Genomic DNA, 25955 nt, shown 5'->3' on the forward strand with positions numbered 1-25955 from the left:
AAAGCTGAATCCATAGCACTGGTGGGAGAAGAGGGTGTAGTGAATAAGTAATTGAGGATCCCATTTTTCTAGACAGGCCCAAAGACACTACCAATTAAGTAAAAAGATGGGTTTGGACATTGCATGTGGGAAGAGGAAGCAACGATAAGTTCAATTTTAGACATATTCCATTGAGTTCACTGTGGGACATGCAAATAGAGCTACCTGGCAAACAGTCTGAAGATCAAGAACAATCTGGTCAGAGATACATACTTGAAATCTATCACTATACAGATGGTAATTTAGGCCACAAAAGTGAATCAGAATATGGAGCAAGAGCATGCAAAGGAAGAAGGAAGTCAGCAACTGGAGTCTAAGCAGTACCAAAAGTAAAGGGAAGGGCCAGGCAGGGAATTCAAAACATATACACACCCACACACACAAATACATATAAACTTAATTAGAGTTACAGAAATCAAATTGTGCCAAATTTTCTTCATAGATGAGAAAGCTGACAACCACAGAATTTAAAGACATTCACCTAGCATCACACTGCCAGCTAAAAATGTTAACCGAAGGGGACTGAAGCACCCCTCAAATCTAGTCCAACCTTTGTAAGTTATTTACAAATAAAATTTAAGAAAATATTGAAATTCTAGATTTGAGATAGCATTTTAAAAATAACTGTCTAGTCATGACTGTGCCTTAAAAAAAACACTATTTATGACATAAAATATTACACTTGTTTCATTTAACTTGACTCTTTGCATCTATAAGTATGTTTTGAAATGTTGTATTAAGAAAAAGGTACTTCAGGTTCTGATTGTAATCTTTTTCAATGGCGCTACTCACCCACACTGTCATTACAGTATTATGTGACCTTTTCCCTCCAACTAAAAGTTTAAACATACCAAAATAGTCTTATGCACTTGTATTCTAGAGTGTATTCTATCTAAAATATGATAAAAATATATTTTAAAATTAAAGAGAAAGATAATCTAAGACAAGTGAAAAATAGCAAAAACAAAAATAAAAGCTGAATCAACATTCTCCAACTTAATAAAAATAGTAAAAATTGTAGAACCAGAGAAAGTTTCTGCAAAATACTCTACATTTAATTTTATTTAAGAGAAAAAAATTTACAGGAAATTGAATTAAACTGATAGTCATAAAAAGAGCATATTCACCATGGCTTTCTGAAAATATAGTACAGCAAATATGATCCAGAAAAAAAACCTGAAGGGTCTAAGAAAACTAGACAACTAAAATCCAGATACATTACTCTTTCATCTCTTAGAGCTACCATTTCAACCATAGTAAACATTATTTCCTATGTATGTCACTTTCTATTTTACCCATCCCTCATGAATTGTGTATGAGCCAGTAACCCAGTTTTTACTTCTGCTCCAAGGACAGCCAATACCTCATTAACACAACTAAAACAACGTCAAGTCAAATTGGAATTATTCTAATTTCTCTGACTTCAGCTTCTTAAAAAAAGAAGTTACTTAAACTAATTTTAAAGGTATAAGTAAAAACTAGCCCTCACAATCACAGGAATGAATGTCAATAAAAAATAATTTACAAATGATCAAACTGCAGTCTGGGGCTGAGTATCCTAAGAAGGAAACATACCTAGTGCATATTAAAGTTAAATCAGAGTTCTGCCTCCAGTCATGACAGAATAACTAACACCAAATATCCTCATGCCATACACAACTAGAAAACTAATTAAATACAGAAACAATTATTATTAGACATTCGACAACACAGTGCAGGACTGTGATCTGTGACAGAAGGCAAACAAATGACATGAATCACACTATGATCACACTTTCTACATGGAGGTACCATCAGTGCTATGTATAGGAAGGGCTCTTGCTGAGCAGAGAGAGAAAACAGTTTGGGGAAGCTCAATTTGTGGGACAGAGCACTAGAGAGGAAAAAACAAAACAGAAAAAGACAGAACGCACAGAAATCTACATAGAGGTCCACTTATGTCTTTAGCTGAATATAAACCTGAACATGTAAACACATGAGATTCCACAGAACCAAGTGAAGAATAACTACCAAAGAGCTATAAACAGAATAAGTACCAGTATTCTCACAAGGCTACTCATTCAGGTTTTAACCTGTAAGAGTAAAGACCTTTTTAAATGAAACACCAGAAAGGCCATGCCAATGAAGTAAGGTTAACTCAGACCTAGAATACAGGCTACTCTGGACTTCATCCAACAAGAATAGAACTAAAGGCTCAAGCTTATTATCAAGTAAATTAACTGCTGTCATAACAAATTTCAACATTTTTTAAAGAGAACAAAATCCAGATCCCCAACAATATATTTACAATATCCACTATACAAATATTACTAAAATGCGAAATCATATTAAAATTAAACACACTACAGAGAATTCTGCCATTTCACCAACTTACAAATTTTCCTTTGTTAAAATCAGAGACTGAAGAGATAAGTTAGTAGAAGCAGCTTCCCATGATAATGCAAAGGAAATAGCAGTAGACAGACCACTATGGAAAGAGAGGGGAGAGGAGAGCCGGCGGCAGGGGGAGAGAGTAGTAGTATTAGTAGAAAGGTCAAAAGGCAGATCTTCCCACTTATTACTACACATTCTAACATCTGATAACATGATTCATCAGAAATAGTATATATGGTATGTACTTACTAATATGTAAAATATACATTTTTCAGCCTACTATAAAAAATTCCTAAAATAAAGTTCCTGCAACTAAAGGCCAAGCTTCAATTAGTCTCAAATAATTGTTTTAAAGTGGTTTTATTGCTTATAAGTATTAACTGCTATATAAAAAGAAACAACTACTATTCCTTTATTCATTATTTAAATATCTGGTAACTTATATAAGACACAGCCTCCAAACCAGAAACTAAGCAAACAAGAAAACACATTAAAACATCCCATGCACTAATGCTTATCTATGCATTCAAAGAGAAATTCCTGAGCATCACCTGGTTATTCTAATTTCCAAGTTTAAAGAGAACTAAAAAGCACTCAATCGGAAGGGAAGGCTGACTTCAGAACAAAAATACCATGAGCACACAATTGACTAATGAAAGCCAACAAAACTGAAGGAAGAAAATGACAAGAAGAAACAGAACGTACTAAAAAACACAGAAGTCCAATTCTAATAAAATAAAAAGCAGAGAAGCCCAAATCTTTTAACATAGGCAAAAACAGATCTATTCTGACAGTGATGCCAGAAAAGTATCACTACATAACCTCCAACAGCAAAGATGTCCCTAAATCAAAAAGAAAGGTTAAATTATATTTGGGTGCAAAAATACTTGGATTACATCAGAGAATAATTTTTAAACACCATTTTCATTAGTAGAAACAAAAATGCTGGTATTCAAAGGAAAAAAAATTCACTGAATATTTTGACTGGTCAATGGCATACTCCACTTACAAAAGAAAAGTATATACTTAGAACCATTATCTCCCTCCTCCCAGTAATGTGTGTGCCAAATTATTGGGGCCATTCTGGCTATTAAACAGCCTTCTCCAATGAATTGAGAAGGTACAATAAGCATGAGTTTTTTTCCCTAGTAACCTCTGAATTTAATATACCCAAGTGCATTCTAAACACACCCAAAGTATTTTTTTCCAAGTCATTCAAATCCTCTATTGAAAGTCAAGTTACAGCAGTAGATAAAATTTCACCAGTTTATAAATGGTAGTTATTCTTCACAGACACACTAACAAAATGTTCTTTAAAAACAGTGAACATGTGGGATTGGATTAAAGATGGTGGAACGAGAGGTGAGACAGAATCCTCCTCCCAAAACCACATATAATATGAAAATACAGCAAATACATCTAATTCTGAAAGAGCAATAGAAAAGAAGGCTGTGGTAGACTGCCTACACCTGGGGAAAACAGCAGACCTCAAGGAAAAGGGTAAAGAAACAAAGCCATGATCCAGACGGACCCTAGCCCTTCCCCTACCCCAAATCACCAGAGGTAGGAAGAGAAAGGGAGTGGGGAGAGGGTGGAAGCCTAGGATTGCTAAACACCCAGCCCCAGAGATCTGCTCTGGGAGCACGAACATACATTATAAGGTGCTCTGGAGATAAGTGGGGTTGGAAAGCTAAGACAAGTGGAATACTTGGAGAGACTGAAATTCCAGCCAAATGTGGAAAACACATGTATCCACAACTGGCTGGTCTGGGACAAAAGAAAGGACAGTCAGAAAGACTTCCAATAGCTACAGGGCTGCAAAAAGGACAAGGATTGCACAGAGCTTGCTGCTCAGGAAAAAGGACAGGTGGACAATATTGTCTGGGTGCACTCTGCCCAGTAGGTTGGGAACTTTCAGGAGCTTCAGATGCTCCATCCCCCTGGCTAGCTACACAGTTACGAGGCCCCCAACCACGATACGCAGATGGCTGCACCTTCCTCCTGGCAGACACCAACTCAGAAAATGGCTGCCCCCGCCATAGCACTGTGCCAGCCAGAGAGCCGCCCAGCCTACAGCAGATACAAGTGCAAAGCATACAGGCTTCTTCCTGCATGCTTGGTCCACTGGCCCTATGAGTGGAGGCAGGCACTGCAGCTGGGAAGCAGGAAAGACCTCTTTCCTCCGGACAGGCACCAGCACCGCTCACATGCAACCCCCACCCCATCACTCCAGGGACTGAGCAGCAACAGAGAGTACAGCTTCTAGGAACTAGAGGCCACCACACAAAAACAAGAAACGTCAAAGGAACCTGGTTCAAACAAAAATCCCAAACACCAGAGAGTGAAGTGAAATTGAACTCATCAATCTTCCTGAAAGAGATTTCAAAACAAAAATCATGGACATGCTCACAGAGCTACAGAAAAATATCCAAGAACTTAAGGAGGAATTCAGGAATGAAATACAAACCTTGAAGAATTCAGTGTCTGAAATGAAACGTACAAGGGAAGGACTTAAAAGCAGATAAGATGAAGTAGAGGAAAAGGTAAATGCAACAGAAATTAGAGGACAGGAATACAAAGCTGAGGCACAGAGAGAAAAAAAAGATCTTTAGGAATGAAAGAATATTGAGAGAAATGTGTGACCAATCCAAATGGAACAATATTTGCATTATAGAGGTACCAGAAGAAGATGAGAGAGAAAGGAGAGAAAATGTCTTTGAGGAGGTAAATGCTGAAAACTACCCCAATCTGGGGAAGGAGACAGTCTCTCAGGCCATGGAGGTGCACAGATCTCCCAACACAAAGGACCCACGAAAAGACATCAAGACATATAATAATTAAAATGGCAAAGATCAAGGATAAGGAAGGACTTTTAAAAGCAAGAGAGAAAAAAAACACATACAAAGGAAACCCCACCAGGCTATCATCAGATTTCTCAATAGAAACCTTACAGGCCAGAAGAGTGTGGCATGATATATTTAATGCAATGAAACAAAAGGGCCTTGAACCAAGAATACGCTACCTGGCAAGGTTATCATTTAAATTTAAAGGAGGGATTAAATAATTTTCAGATAAGCAAAAGCTGAGAGAATTTACCTCCTAGAAACCACCACTACAGTGCATTTTGGAGGGACTGCTATAGACGGAATTGTTCCTAAAGTTAAACAGCTGTAACCAGAGGAAATAAAACCACAGTAAAGAAAGTAGAAAAATTAATTACTAAGTAGATGCAAAATCAAATCAGCTACCCACAAAGTTAGTCAAGGGATAGACAAAGAGTACACAATATGATACCTAATATATAAAGAATGGAGGAGGAAGAAAAAGGAGGAAAAAAAAAAGAACCTTTAGATTGTATTTGTAACAGCATACTAAGTGAGATAAATTATATTGTTAGATAGTAAGGAAGTTAACCCTTGAATCTTTGCTAACCACGAATCTAAAGCTCGCAATGGCAATAAGTACATTCCTATCAATAATTACCCTAAACATATAAGGTATGAATGGACCAATCAAAAGACACAGAGTCACTGAATGGATAAACAAACAAGACCCATCTATATACTGCCTACAAAAGACTCACTTCAGACCCAAAGACATACACAGACTAAAAGTGAGGAATGGAAAAAATATTTCATGCAACAAGTAGGGAGAAAAAAGCAGGAGTTGCAGCACCTGTAAGAGACAAAATAGACTTCAAAACAAAGAAAGTCACAAAAGACAAAGAAGGACATTACACAATGATAAAAGGGGTCAGTTCACCAAGAGGATATAACCATTATAAATATCTATGCACCCAACATAGGAGAACCTAAATATGTGAAACAAATAATAACAGAATTAAAGGGGAGAATAGAATGCAATGCATTCATTTCAGGAGACTTCAACACACCACTTACCTCAAAGGACAGATCAACCAGACAGAAAATAAGTAAGGAGACAGAGGCACTGAACGACACATTAGAACAGATGGACCTAACAGACATATACAGAATACTACACCCAAAAACAGCAGGATATACATTCTTCTCAAGTGCACATGGAACATTTTACAGAATAGATCATCATATACTAGGCCACAAAAAGAGCGTCAGTAAATTCAGAAAGATTGTACCAACCAGTTTCTCAGACTATAAAGATATGAAACTAGAAATAAATTATGCAAGGAAAACAATAAGGCCCACAAACAAATGGAGACTTAACAACATGCTCCTAACCAATGGATCAATAACCAAATAAAAACAGAAATCAAGCAATATATGGAGACAAATGACAACAATAACTCAACACTGCAAAATCTGTGGGACATGGCGAAGGCCGTGCAAAGAGGGAAGCATACTGCAATACAGGCTTACCTCAGGAAAGAAGAATAAATTCATATGAGCAGTCTAAACTCACAATTAATAAAACTAGAAGAACAAATGAGGCCCAAAGTCAGTAGAAGTAGATAAAAAAGATCAGAGCAGAAATAAATAAAATTGAGAAGAATAAAACAATAGAAAGAATCAATGAAAGCAGGAGCTGGTTCTTCAAAAAAATTAACAAAATACATAAATGCCTAGCCAGACTTACCAAGAAAAAAAAGACCATCTACACACATAAACAGAATCAGAAATGAGAATCACTACAGACACCACAGAAATACAATGAATTATTAGAGAATACTATGAAAACTTATATGCTAACAAAGTGGATAAGCTAGAAGAAATGGACAACTTTTGAGAAAAATACAACCTTCCAAGGCTGACCCAAGAAGAAACAGAAAATCCAAACAGACCAATTACCAGCAACAAAATTGAATTAGTAATAAAAAAAACTATCTAAGAACAAAATCACTGGGCCAGATGGCATTACCACTGAATTTTATCAAAAATTTAGTGAAGACCTAGTACCCATCCTCCTTAAAGTTTTCCAAAAAGTAGAAGAGGAGGGAATACTTCCAAACTCATTCTATGAGGCAAAAATCACTGTAATACCAAAACCAGGCAAAGACCCCACAAAAAAAAAAATTACACACCAATATCCCTGATGAACATAGATGCAAAAATACTAAACGATAGGAAGAATTAATATTGTCAAAATGGCCATCCTGCCTAAAGCAATCTACAGATTCAATGCAATCTCTATCAAAATATCAATACCAGTCTTTCACGAACTAAAGCAAATAGTTCTAAAATTCACATGGAACCACCAAAGACCCCGAACAGCCAAAGCAATTCTGAGAAGGAAGAATAAAGCTGGGGGAATTACGCTCCCTGACTTCAAGCTCTACTACAAAGCCACGGTAATCAAGATAATTTGGTACTGGAACAAGATCAGACCCACAGACCAAAGGAACAGACTAGAGAGCCCAGATATAAGCCCAAGCATATATGGTCAATTAATATATAATAAAGGAGCCATAGACATACAATGGGGAAATGACAGCCTCTTCAACAGCTGGTGTTGGCAAAATTGGACAGCTACATCTAAGAGAATGAAACTGGATTACTGTCTTAACTCCATACACAAAAGTAAACTTGAAATGGATCAAAGACCTGAATGTAACTAATGAAACCATAAAACTCTTAGAAGAAAACATAGGCAAAAATCTCTTGAATATAAACAACTTTTTCCTGAACACATCTCCTCAGCCAAAGGAAACAAAAGCAAAAATGAACACATGGGATTACATCAAACTAAAAAGCTTCTGTACAGGAAATGATATCATCAATAGTGCTGTGCTTATTGCAGCACTATTTACAATAGCCAACAAATGGAAGCAACCTGTGTGTCCATCAGCAGATGGATAAAGATGTGGTACATGTACACAATGGAATATTATTCAGCCATGAGAAGAAACCATATCCTACCATTTGCAATAACATGGATGGAGGTAGAGGATATTATGTTCAGTGAAATAAGCTAGGCAGAGAAAGACAAGTACCAAATGATTTCCATCATTTGTGGTGTGTAACAATGAAGCAAAACTGAAGGAACAAAACAGCAGCAGACTCAAAGACTCCAAGAATGGACTAGTAGTTACCAAAGGGGGGAGGGGTGGGGAAGGGTGTGTGGGAAGTAAGGGAGAAAGGAATTGAGGGGTATTATGATTGGTGCACATGGTGTGTGGGGGGTCACAGGGAAGACAGTGTAGCACAGAGAAGGAGTGACTCTGTGGCATCTTACTACACTGATGGACAGTGACTTCAACGGGATATTGGGGGGACTTGATAATATGGGTGAATGTAGTAACCACAATGTTTTTCATATGAAACCTTAATGAGACTATATAAATGATACCTTAATAAAAAAAAAACAATGAATATGAAAGTGTTTCATTCAATAAACAGAACAAGTTACTTACCTAAAATGCTGATTCTGACAGACAAAACCAGATAATCATGATTACAATTCCAGAGCTTAAACGTGGGTGAAAAAATTTTCAAAGCTATGTACCCAAGATCTTCTCCATGAAAGTTCTTAACCTAGGCACTCAAAAGTCCCTGGAGTAAGTCCTTACTGGATGAGGTAACAAAGTTTAGTTCTGTCTATGAATTAGAAGACAGGAGTTCTCATCCCATTTCTACCAGCAGTTCATCGTAATACTTTAATAACTTAAAAACCTTCATTATGAGTTAGGAAATGGGGACTATAAAGTACCACCTCTGCTATCTACTTCCAAGTTGTTATGGGTGTCAAGTGAGAAACTAGATGAAATTGCTTTGTAAATTATGAAGCACAGTACAAATGTGAAATTATTTTATCCAGGACAGGATGACTCTTTTAGTGCTTTCTACCCAAAATCCAAACCTAGTTTTGGAGTTTCTCAGTCCCTTGAAAAGAAATTATTTTAACAAACAGTAAATAGTAGTGTCATAGGAAGTCAATCTTCAAGAACTGATTTTCTCTCTGCAGCTTCTGAACCGGATGAAGTTATCAAATGATTTATCATAAGCATGGTGTAACAGAAAGACATATCACTATCATTTAGCACATTACTATATTCAGAGCACCAAATTTGAAACTACAATTCTTGTAAATATTAATTATTATGGCTTAAAAATCAGATTCTTACTAGAGACCACAAGAGCAATACTCTTAGATGAGCAACAACTATCTTACTCTTACACTTTCATTATCTAGAACTTGAAAATTGGTATAAACATTAGCAGTGTTATCAGTAAGTTCATCTTTTGCAAGACCCCAAGAATCCAGAGACCCTAACTCTGGCTTTTCACCCTCTGTACATGAAAGGTTACAACATCCTTAAATGAAGCTATCCAAGGCCCTTCAAATATAAACTTACTGAAGTATGCTTGTACATTGAGAATTCAAAGATCACTAACCAAATCACAGTTTCACTGAAAAACTGATTTTTCAGCAATTGTCTTGTGGACTAGAAGTAAAGCTCTGACATTAAAACCCGGGACCTAAAATCTTCCACACCCGCTCTCCCTAGAGCCAGAACTACAAATTTTAGAGATCAGGTTCAGGGTTTCTAATTCAAAATCAACAAAAGGTTAATTCAAACAGAAAGCGCAATCCATAGTTAAGTACACGATCTCAGACCATCCAGCTATTTCGGCCAAGAAGGGAGTCACCAGGTATTACCACCTACCACTTTAACAGAACCTCGAGGGTCAGAGTTTTGAGATAAAGTGTAGTTTGATTTCCCACCCCCTAATCTTTGAGAAGGCACATCTAGTTAAATTATCTGTAGCTTGACTTGCCAGAGAGAAATATACTCTTCAGGCTCTTGCTCACAGTGGCCTTCTCCATTTGGACAAACAAGCATATAAAAAGCACATAATGGGTTTAAGTACTGGAGAAGAGGGATGGCATCTAGAGAGTCAACAGGGTAAACACCCAGAACATCAGCAGACTCATCTCCTTGGCCTGTGGCTAATTACCATGCATCAGGTCTACACACAGTATCTTCTTAAACATTTACAAGTGATCAGATGACCCTATATGTGATAGACTTGCAAACAAGATAGATAAATTATAAGATGAATGCTGGTAGAAGGATGCTGGTTAAATAATCGATGTTAATTTACAGGCGAGTTGCAAATGGAATATAGAAGAGCTATGTCTTCCTAGCTTCAGACAAAGAAAACTATGTCATGCTTATCATTTTCTATCAATTAACATATTTTTTACTCTGGCTATAGAAAGTACTCACTCCCTACTGGTAGAGATAGATATTCATGTGTGGCCTGGGCAATGCCCAATTTTCAACTTCAAAAGACAATTACCTGGAGAAATTTTCTGGCATGAGAAGAATAGGTAGAGAAAAAACATTTGATAGGGTGTGTACGTACATCTGTGTGTGCAGGAGGGTAATAATCCATTTACCCCAAGTGTCTTTTTTTTCTTTACCCCAAGTGCCTTGTAACAGTATCTTCAAACTGCCAGAAATTTACTTGAGACTTGAAAGCACTAGACGGGTGTCATGATGACAATTTGGGTAAAAAGAGCCAACATTATATCCAACCATCTCTTGGCTCTAAACAAAAAGCACAGGAATGGGGACTTTACTGAAAGAGATTACATCTAACATGATCACACATTGTCTCTCAATTTTCCACAGATTATTTCTAACCAAGATGCTAATTAAGCTCGCTCTCTCCATCTCATTTCTCCCAACTTCCTTCCTCTGGGGGGAAAAAAGTTAAAATTGAGCTGTCAAAAGGTGCTATCAACAAAAATTTAAGGGAAAAAAAGTAAGGAGTGATTTTTTTTGCCCAAAGTTATCCATTGAGGCACTAATCTGTACCACTCAAATTCCAAAAGACTCTATGCATCATAAAAAAACCATGAAACTATATTGTCCTCATTCTCCAAAATGTAGAAACATGGAACATCATTCTTTAAATGTTATGACCACTATCTTTAGATAATTTTTACAGAAACATCATCCTTTGAATCATCCATCAGGAAAGCTCTTACAAAATATCAACATAATGAATTAATGGGAAAATATTTTCCATCATCAATAATAGCTAAGCCTTAAGAGAACATTTCTTTTGCCAAAGAAACAATAAAAAGCAAAAAATAGAGTATCATTTTATAAAAATGTACATTTCTTGAGTTTTTGGTATTTCCCCAAGACATATGGTCTGCTTCCTTACACCTGAAGATAAACTGTACTTTTAAAAACTGATACACAATACCAGTGGTAAGAACTCAACTTAGGTCAAATTGAAAAAATATCATTTATGAGGTGTTTTCCATCTCAAACTGGACTTTAAACATTTCAAGTACATGAAAATGCTAACAGTTCCACAAAATAAATGACTAAAATGTTCAGATAAGATGGCTTAAATACAGTATTATACAATATTATAGTACTCTTTACAAAGAGAATTGTCAGAGAAAAAGACCTATGCTAAAAAGGCCACCATCATATACAAATGTGAACTGCCAATAATGTATGGCAAAAAATCATAATGTTCCACAACCAGATTTTGATACTTTGATCTTATACACACCAGGATCTGGCAACTGTTACAACAGAAACATTACAAAGTTTCCTCAAAACACTATTTTTACCTATATAATCCGATTTGATATTAACTCAAAAGCCTACTCTCTAGGACTAACTTATATATATGTCTTGTCTTTTACTGTTTTGATACGGTATTTATGATAAGCACTGTTTGTTAACGGTTCCTTTCAGAACTGTTTAGACAGAGTTAGCTCCAATTCATTTGTGTTACTGCCCCAAATGCCTTCAAGGAGCTAAGCAAAATTGTGATAAACTTGGCATTGAATTCTGTATTTCAAAAAGTCCTTTTATCACAAAGGTTGAAAACTGATAGTACTTAACATACTGTTTCCCCTTACAATTTAGAATCAATAAAAGGCTATCTCAAATGCTTTATGTAAACTGTAGAGCAGAGTAATTATTGATAATATGCTAAATTACAACATACATGTCATAGTATTAACAGTAGTATCTGCTTCTCTAAATCACAAAAGTCAAAGGTGATGCTTAAAGCCTTTAATTTTCCAAAGTTTTAAAAGAAATTTATATATATAAATCAAATAAAAGTAGATTTATAGGCTGTCAGATTGCCTTTATCTGGATGATGTCTAAGCACTTATTGTTCTCCACTAAGTGGAAGGCACAAACACTGCATAGAGCTCTACAACTATAAATCAAAGCATACTGCTATAACTAAAGATATTCCCATTTCACAAATTAACTCAAATGCTATAAAACTTATTAGTAAACAAAAATACAAACGATCAACCATGTTTCCACATGTCTTTTCTAATTGAGACATGTGAAATATTAAAAACTAGAAAACCATATTGTCATTGAAAAGAGTAATAAAGTTGAGTGGTAAAGTCTTTGTTTTTTTGGAGTTTTTTTTTTTTTAGGAGTTGAGAAAATCATTATTTTAAACCTAAAATTTCAGCTAAAGCATTAATTTTAGCTGTAATAAAACTACTATGAATAGACATTTATGAATAGATACTGAAAACTTGGGGAATAATAAACAAAGCAGAATTCATGGTTACCATATTTACACATACTCTTTGTTGTGTTTCAGTGCCACATGATCTGATTCAAAGTAATAAACATCAGGATCATCATCTTCCTCTTCTGTAATGTGCGGATTGGCACTCTCTTTGGCAGGTGGCAAATGTCCGACATTGAGTGTTGCCTCTGAGGATGGCTTATTTAGTCTTTCACTCCCATAATTTTCAGAGTCACAGCATATCCCTTTTTCATTCTGAGAAATTTCATGAAGATTTGTGGGAGACACACTTATATTATCACTAACAGTTGCATTTGTTTCATTAGGACTAAGATTATTCTCCTCAAATTGTCCATTTTCTCTGCAAGGAGAACTGTTTTTAGTGGGACTACCTCTGGTAGGGGCCGCCCTTCGTGGTGAAGTTCTCAGAGTATAACGATGTTCTTGAGGTTCTGATAAAGACATCATTTGAGTTGAAACACAGTCTAGAACAGAAGATGGTTCGGGTTCTCCAGAGACTGGCATATTCTCAAGACTTGTGTCCAGGGCGTTACTGGTGTTTTCATTACACTGCTCTTTTGAGGCACTGCTATCTCCCACCACATCTACTTCCTCCTCAGAATCCCTTAAAGATGACTGAATTTCAGAAAAGGGGACTGTAGCTGGCTCAGCAGTCAGCTGATTAACATGTTCCACAGGCAGGCAGGCAGTTACTATTTTGTGGTCCTCCAACTTGACCTGCACTTCTGAATTTGTGCAAGGCACGTTATGGTCTATGTAACTGTCCTCCTTTCTACTATCAAGGAACATTGAAGTGTGGGTATCCGAATCCCCATTTTCAGCTACTGATTTTTCCTGTAACACATAGGAACCAGTGCTATTTTGTTTAGTGTTCCCATCAGGCTGACAGTCATCACAGTTTACAACAGCTGAATTACGGTCATCAACACCATTGACAGCCAAATAGCCTGTGACTTCTTCAACTACTGCAGAATTAAGTAGCCCTTCCTCACTGACATTCACCTTTTTAATTTCCCTTTTCTCACAATCATCCAGTATAAGATATCGACAAGCTCGTTTAGTCCCTTGAAAATCTGCATCATTGTCCACTACTGTGTTCCTTGGTTCTACTGACTCCTTGTCTGATTTTACAGGTGAATCTTCTTCTGAACTGTTTGGTGCTTCAGATCTAAGACAACGCTTAATTCTTTTTAAAACTGGTGAAACAGGTTCTGTTTGCCTTCTCTCACAATTTTCTACAGCCTGCCTTTCTATGTTATCTTTTTCTGAAGAAGGAAGTCCTCTTTTCCTAGGGCTTACCCATGATTCTCGAGTACTTTGCTGTTTTACATCAGTAGTTCTTCCATTATTTCCTTTCTGAATTTGCACAGGCTCTGGTCTCTTCTTTGGTGATCTTGATCGAACTTGAGAATGAGAAGAGATTTCTTCAGGGTGAGCAATGCTACGATTCCTTAAAGTTCTACCACAAAAAGATTCATCCAAGCCGTTTAACCCCACTGTTGATCTTGTAACACGAGTAGATCGGGAAGCAGCCATACTATGGCAAGTCCCTACAATACGGTCATCATGATCCACTCATTGGGGAACCTTCAAAAACGTAAACAAAATAATGAGAAAAAGGTAATCGTTAATATATCTAAAACAGAAGTATAAAGCTATAACTTTTAATCCAAGTATAGCCAATATTAATAAATTATGTGATATAATTTATTGTATTAACACTTCCAAAATGGTATTAACAGCTAACAATCATATGGCCCTTGATATGTTTCAGGAATTTTTCTATATACTTTACAAACACTCACTTAAGTTTCACAACAACTAAGATAGGTGCTATTATCATCTCTACTTTACAAATGAGAAGACTGAGGTGCATACAGTTGATGTAATCTGTCCAAAACCACACTAGTGAGTGACAGGGAAGGCTCTAAAGACCATGATTTTAACCTGCCTCACCTGTGCATCTGCTTCTTAGATACATAGGTACAAAGGGCCTAGAGAAGATCTCAAAGAAAGGATTTCACTCTGATTATTAAAATACAATCTTGAGTTTACATAGCAGCTATCACAAAACTTTATCTCAGCCATCTCTCATGTTTTCTCAACTTATTCATGGGAGGTAAAAAGGCAGGCTCTGTTCTTTTTAACTCACTCTTACTAAGATGAGCTTCATGTCAACCTATTTAGCTTCCAAAACATTTTGGGCGCTTAATTTTTTGTAATTAAGCAGATGGACAGAAATCATAATCCTAGTATGAACTGGCTAAAAGCAAATCAGAGCAAAGTCAAGCCTCCCTACTCTCTAGAAAGTAGATCCATAAATTAGCAAGTGAAAGGAAGTATGATAAGGTAGAAGAAAAAGGGGAAAGCCCCCAAAAGAAATATTACATTTAAGGTATCAGGAGTACACATATAACCCCATCCTTTCCTTCTTTGAACTCCTTTGTGTATGTGTATGCCACTGTCTTAATGCCTCGGGAGATGAGCAGGTTGTCTGGTGTGGATGCTTGGTGTTTCTAAGATAGAAATGCAAGGGAAATTGAAAAATGCCTTGACTGATCCATTTGGATAAACTGAGTGGTTTAGTGATATTTTCCGAAGACTCTCCCATGAAGCAGAATAAAGGAGCTAGTAACATTTCAAGTCTCCATTCTTCTGCTGCTCTTCAGTTGAGCTTTCACAAGATACTTCGCCATTTCACTGCCTAACTTTGAATGGGGTGAAGGGTAGATAGAGGCCAATAAGGGTTGTAAGTACAGTTTCACACAACCCTCCCTTTTGCCATCCTTCACACAGCCTCCTTCTCCTGTAACCGCCAAATGCCATTCTACCCCTCTCCCTGCAAATCAAATACAAGACCTCCTTTGCCACAGCTAGAACAATCATAACAGCAGAAAGGTCAAGAAGAACTATATAGAAGCCACAGCAACATGGTGCTACACACAAAAAGGAAACATTAAAGGAAATTGTATTCCTGTTCCGGCTGACAAACGAATTGAGAAAATTTTCTCTAAAATATTTAAGTTGGTTGAATTTAGTTTTGTTTCAGAGTATGGCATACTTTTAATTTTTAATTAACAATTTTTTTAAGATCTCACAAGACAAAACCCACCCTAGGATTAAAGCACAATAATCTTTTCCAGAGAATTCCAGAGCAATCATGTGAACCGTAAATATGGGACACAGATCATAACTTAGAAATACATTTCACATAATAAACTTTTATTATTTGGGGATTAATTAAAGGGACCTGATATGTAATTCTCCTTTGTTAAAATCTTGTGATGAAGATTAGTCTATTTTTATCCACAGGTAATAAAGACTAAATGTTCCGTAAATATCCATTTCTAATTACAAAAAATTTAAGTTAAACTTCAAATGATGTTTTAAAAGAGCACAAACTAAAAAATTTAAGATCAATTTATTTGTTCATATACCCAAATGTGAAGATCTCAAATTTGGAGGTTACTGATTTTTAAATATTAAATACCTATGTATATATACAAAGAAAACATAAGCAGCTAATTCATAAATAAAGTTTACTTACAAAATCTAACGCATAAATCTTTAACATATACTTGATTATATTCATAACATACAGTTCAAAAGTAATACTGGCAATAGTAATATTTTATAAATACACACACAAAAAAATCTCCACCTTTTAAAATGTAATGCCAATTAAACCTCAAAATTTCAGTAACAGGCATTCCTAACCCTTCTTTTCATTCCATACCAATCTGAATGACAACAAACTCTCTGCCCCATCATTATTAATGAAATAAACTCGTCATTTTGGCTCAGATCTAGTTACAAAGAACACACACACACACACATATAACATCATAAAACACTGTCTATAATGAAAGCCTATTTTATTTCAACATTCCAGGGAACAAAAAACTGATCAATATAAAGGATTAAACCTTTGTTTCTTTTGCTTCTTAAAAATATTTTTATTCCATTCAACAACTACAATGAACCCCAAGTTTTACAGTTCTCAAATCCTGTGCTGCAGGGCCATATTTAAAGCAAACCTATTTCACAACAAGGACCCTTTTGGATAACTCCAACTTCTTGCAACTCAAAGTGTGGCCTGAGAACCAGCATCATGGGCATCTCCTGGGAGCCTGTTAGAGATGAGTATCAGGCCCTGCTGGAGACCTACCAATTAATCAGATTCCAAGGTGATCTATATGCATATTAGGGTTTGTGAAGCACTTAGATCACTGCATCCAGAAAGAATTCTATTAAAATAATATAGTCATCAAGTTTCAAACTAAATTAGACCCATTTGCAAATATCCTTTAAGTCCTTATTCGATCCTAATAATAAAAAAATTATAAATGAAATCATGATCCCTTTGGCTAAGTAAGTACCAAAGAGAACTCAATCACTTGCCTGAAAGTAACACTGCATGCACTTAAGGTATGAATTGGTTCAAATTCTGAAGATTAGAATTAAATGAAATTTTAACGCTTCCCTCTGATAAATTTTTCTTCTGTTATAATCTTTTTCTTCACCTCTTCTATTCTGGATAGGCATATGTAAATGAACATAGTTTCTGTAGTTAGCTGATAAACTAAGTGCAAAATTCAATTACAAAAAAGGGACTAAAAATATCCTGATTATCTCAACAAGTCTCAAGAAGTTGTTTTCCTCATTTTAGTTGCACACTATGGAGTTAACTGAAGAAATTCAGTTAAGAGGTTTGAAACACAAAATTATATTCCAGCCAAAAAGTAAGTGGCTAAGGGAACAGAAAAGAGCTTATTTACAAATGAAGTATCTCAGATAATACCTTTGCTAGTTAACTAAATAGGAGGCACAAGGTGAAAACCTTAGCCAAAACCCAACTGGAACTGGAAAATCAATCACTCCGTAGTTTTCGAATTAAAGGGAACCATTAACATATCCATATGGCAAAACCCAATGTAGTGACTAGAAGGAGTTTTTCCTATATGTTACCCACCAACTAATGAAATATGGCACTTTCTAGAATAGCGGGAAGAGAATATGATAAATCACTGGAATTAAACATACTCCCTTCCTCTTTTAAGTTTTCATCATATTGGAGGGCATATCTGAGGACACTCAACCAAATTTCAGCCTGTCCATTCACATTAAGCTCCAAATCCTACCTATAATTCCACATCTCATGTATGTATCTGCTGCTGAACTACCCTCCCCCAAATCTCAATCTATTTTTACTTCAAATCTAAGTATAGCATTTTGAAACATTCTCTGAAACAGTATAATTAATCTACGTTTCAGGTCATAATTTACAGCCTCTGTGATTCTATCTGCAGAACTGCATCAATAAGAACTTGAAAAGAATAATAAACATTAAACTAAAATGGTACCTAATGAAACATGACTCCAGCTATCACCTTTACTTAAGAGACAAAAATCTCTAAAAGGTATTCCAAAGATAATACCTGTAACCTTTTGCTCCTACTAAAATGATCAAAGTAGTATGGTTTATTTAGAGAACTGAAGGACTTCCAATCCTCCATTAACATTAATGTTCTAGCTTATACTTATTATCACAATATTTAGTATTATTAAGTGAACAATTTTTAGGAACTGATCATGATACCATGTAGACAAACCAAAGTGAAAGGCAAAAAGAGCAAGAGCAATTGGGAATTGTTATCATTATGATTCTTTTTCTCTTTGTCTAGAACATAACATGAACTGTTCAGTAACGGTTGAGACTATCCTTGCATACAATTCTTTTAAGACATATTTCTTCAGCAAGCAATTACAACTGTAACGTTAAAAGTAGGAGAGTGAAATCTAAGGACCCACTTAGACAATTCAACTTAAGGTTCTTAATATTTGCCTCTTTGAAACTGTGAACTCTGTTATGTACTGTCTTGTACAAAGGGATCTCTTCTTTCTTCCCCATTGAGATTGAGAGAGAGATGGAGAGAGAGAGCAAGGCAGGCAGACAGAGACAGAGCTTACTTAAGAAGACATACTTAAGAAGTCTGATTATATGCATACTTAAGAAGACAACTGGGGAAAAAGAGAAGTCAAGAAGCTTCATAATTCCCCTTGAATCAAAAATACCTAGGATGTCAAGGATAGGTGTAATGCTCTAGAGATTTCATTCCAGTGTACTCAGTCACTTCATTTATCACCCTGTTGGGAAAAGGGTGGGAAAATATTTCATCTCTAATCCATTCCCTTATAGCTTCACACTCCTATAAACTGCAAGGCAGACTACACAATTTTCCATGCAGAGAAGTATAGAAAAATAACAAGTCACCCATGACCTCAAAAAAAAAAAAAAAGGCCAGAAAACTATAATTGTCTTCACTACTGCCAAACTAAATAACTTACCTGTACAACCAAAGATCTATCATTGTGGAAATATTATCTCTTTTCCTTATATCCTGAAGGAGTTGAAGCTATGATCTAGAATTGAGCTTAAGCATCAGGGCTTCAGACTCTCAGCTTCAGCCATGGAGAATACTAGAACCTCGTAAAATCCTTTCTTTAAAATAAAATAATAAAAAAAGAAGCAAATTAACTTGTGCTAATAGATTTATGCCTTCTATAATAAGAGGAAATAACAGGTAATAGAATATCTGTTCATAGGAACATCTTTGGTACTTCTTGGTAACTCTAACTTCAGAAATACTAAGAAAGCAGAAAAGGATTTTTAGAAACCAACAAAAGCAAACCAAAAAGAGCTTGAAATATACTAAATCCTTAAAACAACTCAATATTAGTTTGAATCAAAATGTGATTTTGTTCCATTCTAGAGTCTAAAGAAATATTTGAGGTGACCTGAATATTGCCCCTGATAAGATCTCTCATACAGAAATTTATAATCTCTTACTCTTATTCTATAGGACTTCCCAAATTTTGGCCTATAAGTATGCAAAACTAGGGGTTGAATAAGAAAAATAACTTAGTTTATGCACACCAAAGAATCAACCAAGTTCTCTATATCTACATGATAACCTTGATGGCTATTAAAGTGATGCAAGACTCTATTACAGAGAGAAATTTCTGTTAGTTTTGGCATATGGATTTTCAACAAAGACAAGATCAAAAAGGATTTTCTGGTTTTAGCACCCAATTAGACAGCTATTTTAACCTAATAATTCCATTTCTTGGATAGTCTGATTGATTAGAATTTTACTTTATAATAATGTATTATGATATCCTTTTCAGAGAATCTAGCTAAGTAGTTATTATAAGTGCCCATTTAGAAACAAGGAGGGACACCAGGGAAAAGACCAGCAATGTTTATTTAAATTATCACTTCATTATAAACATACAAAACTAATATCTATAGAAGCAACCCCTTCCAAATATGGCTTGCAAATTCTTGAGAAGCACAAAGTAGGAAAATCATCTAAATAAAATCATTTAATATATTACAAAGTATTCTAAATTATCATGAGGGTGCAGTGAAACCTGATCCTACAAAAAGTAACGCCTGACTTGAAAATTCATTCTTCTTATAAGAAAGACTCCAGCTGCCAATTCCTTTGTACCTAACCCTGAAAGCTTTCACAAACATGGGAAAACATTACATTCTATAGTGTGTGGTGGTGGTGGTGGTGGCGGCAATCATCAGAGGCAAAGAGGATCCATTAATTGAAGATGTGTCTCTGAACATACATGGACAAGACCATTCTAGCACTCTATCAAGTTCCAGTCAGCCACCTTCCTACCCTACTTGGGTTGGGTCCACTGCAGGAATAGGAACATCATCCATTATGATATATACCCAGCAAGGTTGTCTAAAATTGTTATTTTCACAGAAGAATTGATACTTACAGCTGAGTTCTACCAGTATTAAGAGAGACAGGATCATGCATATGTGTTTCTTAAAAACCTGATACACTGAAAAAGAAACTTCAGTTAATTACTTCTACTAACTAAAGCCCGCTAGGCCTTAATTAAGATTACATTTTTTTCTTACCTTTTTAAAAGTGTTTCACCAAGTATTTGATTCCCAAGCGTCTGCATTTATCTGTCATCACTGTTAATGTCCATGTTACATTGAGACTTCAGGTATTAATTATTTATATGGATGTACTAGCACAACTTGGTATCTGTGAAGGGAAACCACAATATAGTCACTATGGAGGTGGTACTGTTTAAAGATTTGTGGAAAAAAGTGAAATACTTCTAAACACACAGTACACTGCATTTTCTAATAAATTTCATGAATAATTGGTTGTATTTAGCTACAAAATGTATATCATCTTCAACACACTAAGATGATTTGCTAACATTCTTAAAAATGCTTCTCAGAGTACCCACATGTTTTTCAAAATTTAATCCTAAATTAAAGTTCTTAAAAATCCAAGAGCTCTTTAAATTCCTTTTCTGAATACCAATACAAATATACTTCATTTTCTGGAAGTCTCTAATTGCTCAGACATTAATAGAAAAGTACTTTTTTATGTTTTAGGATTATATTAGGGAATAAATCTGTACTACGTATGAATAAAGTAAAAATGATCATGACTTTCCTTTACATGTGACTTTAAAACGACCTGTCTTTTAAAGTAATACTTTAGCCTTGTTTAGATTATCCCTCTGTGACTAATTTGTCAATGTTATTTTGGACGTAAAGAGAAAATAAACATGGCAAAATAAAGCAATAAATCAAGATGTAGCTATATAAACATTCCTAAGTAATCTTTTTTAAAACATAGAGTTGGTTATGGATTGCAAGTATGAAAAACACATCAATGTACTTACAATAATGAAGAAAATCATTATATAAAACTAAGTCTAATTTAGCCAGTTTATTAGTGGAAAGAAATGAGTTACAAAAAAACTCATTCATATATATCAAAGAAAGAATGCTATGAATGGCATTCTAAAATGATTCACCATAGTGTGCCATTCCAAATTTTTATATAATGAAGAGTAAAAGTCTACACAGAAAATGCTGATAGCCTTAAGCCCATTTTGTGGACAAAACCAGCTATTATAGCCATCAAATCTTTTCAGTGAAAAGTTTCATTAACAACAGAATAGACGTAATGTTATTTCAATTATATCTCATTAAAAAAATTGGGAAAAAAACAAAGAGTAAATAGTGATTAAGAAATGCCAATATCCTCAAACACTTAAAAACAATTTTCCATGTTTGTTTACAAATGTTAAGAGACTTTAAATGCCATAAAATATTAACACAAATCAAAGCATTCCTAAATTTTAAAGTTGCTATAAATTCTCTTATAACAAGCAAGTAAGTAAATTAGCCAAAACTCTTATATTCCCCTACATTGCGTTCACTTCATTCACTACATTTTATTTTAAGCACTCTGCACAAATGCTATATGCTTTCTGGAGCAGATGAATTACTTTGAATTATGACAAGCTACAATAATTCAAATAAATTTTTTATTTCAATTATTTAACTACAGTAACACTTCCAGAAGTTAAAAAAACTTAGCTATTTTGTCTTTAAAAAGCACAAAAAATTAAAAACAAATCATTTAAATCCCATTTCTAAGCCTTATTTATTCCTTAACACAGAGCTTTGCTTGTTTTCACGTTCTAATAAAATTCATTGAATATTCAAGAATTCCAAAAGCAAATCCAAAAACTAATCTTGACTGAAAAGAATTACTTCTCTTACTATTTGCAGTGTAACACTGGTACTACTGTGTTAAACAGATTACAGGATCTTGGATTCATGGCACATATGAAACCACTTCAAAAGACTACAGAAAATCTCACCAGAAAATATTATCATCAGTTCAACTGATACAGCAAAGTTATAAGCTACACAATTTACTCTAAAAGTAAAACAGTGAAGTTAAGCTAAATGCAATATAAATTACATCACTGAAATTTTTTTTCTTTTCTAAGACCTTGGGGGTAAAAAAATCAAAACAAAGGTTATACAATGGACTCATATTTAGTACCCAATTCTTCAACTGTTATCAGTGAAAATATTAAATATGTGCACTATACTATGTCTTTAAATGATTTTAAAAGAAACAGAGAGACATTCAAAGTCAGTTGTAAAAAGTATTCACAAAGACAGAAACATCTCTGCTAGACAATTAAGCTTATCACAGTTACTTGCTATAGACAGCTGAACTTAATTTTTATTTGGTACAAAGTATGACTAAGTAAGACCACACTTTCCTGGCTCCCTAAATTGTTTGTAATTAACCACAGGTTCAATGCCTTGAATGCCTTCTACAGATTTTAGAGCTAAGCCTATTTCCAGTACACAGAAAGGTAGCAGAAAAAGAATCAGACTTGATGGAAGGAGAAAGAAGCATGATTTCCTACAATCAATACTAAGTATAATAATTGTACGACTGTGCACAAATCACTCTGTGCTTCTGTGCTACACTTCCTATCTAAGAGACAGAATACCTGCTTACCACCTCTCAGGGTCCCTATGAAGTTCAGAAGCAATTATGTCTGTGAAGTATTTTAGCTTATTAGCTTTCAAACATTAGTGTGCCTAAGGAATTCCTGGACCCAACCACAGCAGAAACTCAGATTCAGCAGACCTGGACATGCATGCATAAATCATCTTTTAAATTACATACTTCAGGTTATTCCAATGTAGTAGTTCTCCCCTACCCCAACAACGATGAAGATCATACTTTAAAAAAAGTTACATCAGCTTCTTCTGAAACTTTAGTTCATAAGCCTCACCCTAGGTATTTAAGATGCAAATTCCTAAACCTCATCCTTAGAAATTCAGTTTCTATGAACTTGGGACAGGGCACAAAATCTCAATTTTCCCCCAAATACTACATGTGATACAGATTTGAATGGATCATGAGCCATCCTTTTAGAAACTCTGCACTAGATTCTTCCCCCTACATATTTTTCTAATAGTTCTCTACCTCTCTGGTATCATCATCCATGACCAACCTTATCTCTCATTTGAACTAACCAATCTGTCTTATATTTGGTTCCTACTTTGTCTTGTCCTTATAAATGCATGTCTACAAAATGATTTAAAATGCACACTTATGTTACTCTCCTATCTAAAAACCCTTCCAAGGGACTTGTGCTTTCTGGCAAAGACAAAGGAACACGAGTAAGATTTATGGTCCCACTTGAAACAACTAAAATACTGGACAAAGTATATGAAAATCTTTTTCAGACATTGAAAGCCAGACAATACAGAAAAGCAGCAAAGCCTTTAATTGCCCCAGCTTACTGCTTGGAGAGTTTCTAGCAGAGCAGGAAGGGTGATCTCAGGCAAAACTTACCAGCCTTCCCAAGTTAAAAAGACAGAGTAAGGAATACAATGTAGGGTCCCCATCTGGTATAAAATTGCACCAGAGAGGAGGGAGCTACAGAGGGATCAAATAAGAACCTCAGAAGATTTGCAGAGATCCCTTTCAAGTATTGAGCTGAATATATATTGATCAGTGTATATAGAGTACCTAAGGCCTGGAAAAATACCCATAAGGAGTACAGGGAATGAAACCCACACCCAAGTGTATGTTGGAAAATAAATAAAAATGCATAACAACTGGGGACAGTTAGTGGATTGTAGTCCCCAGTTTACATAATTACCAAGGTCTGTGGTGTGTCTGTTCTCACCCATGGCTAATTTCAAGCTATCAAGAGATATCATTGAGTGCAAAGTTACAAAGAGATACATGGTAGCAACATTAAACATTATATAGTATTTCAATGGTAGAGATACAATAGATGTAAATTACCATTGAGCACAAAAATAGAAATACGTAATAATATAATTAGGAGGTAATGGGCTTTGAGTATTTATCACCTTTATTCTTAATATAATTGATTTAATTATAAGTTTGTATAATTTAATTAAGAATTAAACCAGCTTACAAACTTTCTGACATTGTAACAATCTGGGCTCACATGCTCTAGTTACAACACTGTCCATGGTTCACAAAGGGCCAGGAATAGTCTGTATCCTAGTAGCCAGAGTAGAAAAACTTGGTAATTCATAGGATATCAAGTACAGTGCTCAGAAGGGCACTGCCTCAGTAGTAAGGCAAATTAAGCTCTACAGACTGATCCAGTCTAACAAAGATTAAACCTAACAAAGATTAAAAGCAAGACTCAAAAGAAGAAAGTCATTTCCAAGGAACCTAGGTGTCCCATAACAGAGCCCAAGAGTATTTACAGGAATACAAAAATGCCAGCACCAAACACAATAAAATTTACAATGACAAGCATCCAAGCAAAAATTACCAGATACACAAAGGAGGAAAATACTATTCATCATGAGAAAAATCAATCAACAGAAAAATACTCATACATGACAGATTTACTAGACAAGAACATTAAATCATTTATTAAAATTTTATTTCCTATGTTCAAAAAGGTAGATGGAAACATTAAACATGCTAGGTGGAGACATTAAACATTTTTCTTTTAATGTTTTAATGTTGGTTGGGATTAACATCAGATTAAACACTGCAAAGAAAATGTCAATGAACATGAAGACACAGCAATAGAAACTATACAAAATAATTCAGAGAGAAACAAGACTGAAAAAGAAAGCAAAATGAGCTGTGGGACATCAAACAGCCTAGTACATGGGTAACCAAATCGCCAAAACGAGTAGAAAAAACTGTCTGAAAAAACGACAGCCACCAAACTTTCAAATCTGATGGTAATTATAAACCTACAGATTGAAGAAACTAAATAAAGCCATGCACAAGAAATATGAACAAAACTACAGTAAGTCACATCATAAGCAAATTGCTTTAAACTAGTAATAAAATGATTATCTTAAAAGCAGATAGAGAAAAATGACATATTACATACACAGAAGAAAAATATGATAGAGAGCCAACTACACACAGAAAACAACACAAGACACAAAGACACTGAGGTTGATCTTTTAAGGTACTGAAAGAAACTGCTGAGAAAGACTTTGGCAACGAGAGAAAATATCTTTCCAAAAATAAGGGGAAATAAAGATGATTTCAAATTACAAATGTTAAAAGAATCCATCACCAACAGACATGCATAATAAGAAATGTTCAAGTTCTTTAGGCATAAAGAAAAAGATACTAGATGGAAGTCTGGATCCACCCAAAGGAATGA

The 25955-nt window shown here is 35.1% G+C and overlaps 1 protein-coding gene across 13 annotated transcripts in view; it reads right to left on the bottom strand.

Moving 5' to 3' along the window:
* ZZZ3 (zinc finger ZZ-type containing 3) overlaps positions 1-25955 on the bottom strand; it is a 140232-nt gene that overhangs the window by 61551 nt on the left and 52726 nt on the right. For 4 of the 13 annotated variants that reach the window (XM_036890331.2, XM_036890330.2, XM_036890329.2 and 1 more), the window contains exons 1-2: positions 20848-20982; positions 12937-14489 (exon numbers count right to left, since the gene is read on the bottom strand). The exons of 1 other annotated variant lie outside the window; for it this stretch is intronic. In XM_036890331.2, coding sequence (XP_036746226.1) covers positions 12937-14438 — 1502 coding nt within the window. In that variant the 5' untranslated portion in view covers positions 14439-14489; positions 20848-20982. Of the gene's footprint in view, positions 1-12936; positions 14490-19250; positions 19405-20702; positions 20769-20847; positions 20983-25955 lie in introns of those variants that run through there. 8 more of the 13 variants (XM_057500342.1, XM_057500343.1, XM_036890332.2 and 5 more) reach the window with 5 other exon arrangements.

This window comes from Manis pentadactyla, chromosome 4 (assembly GCF_030020395.1).
Source record: "Manis pentadactyla isolate mManPen7 chromosome 4, mManPen7.hap1, whole genome shotgun sequence".
NCBI lineage: Eukaryota > Metazoa > Chordata > Mammalia > Pholidota > Manidae > Manis > Manis pentadactyla.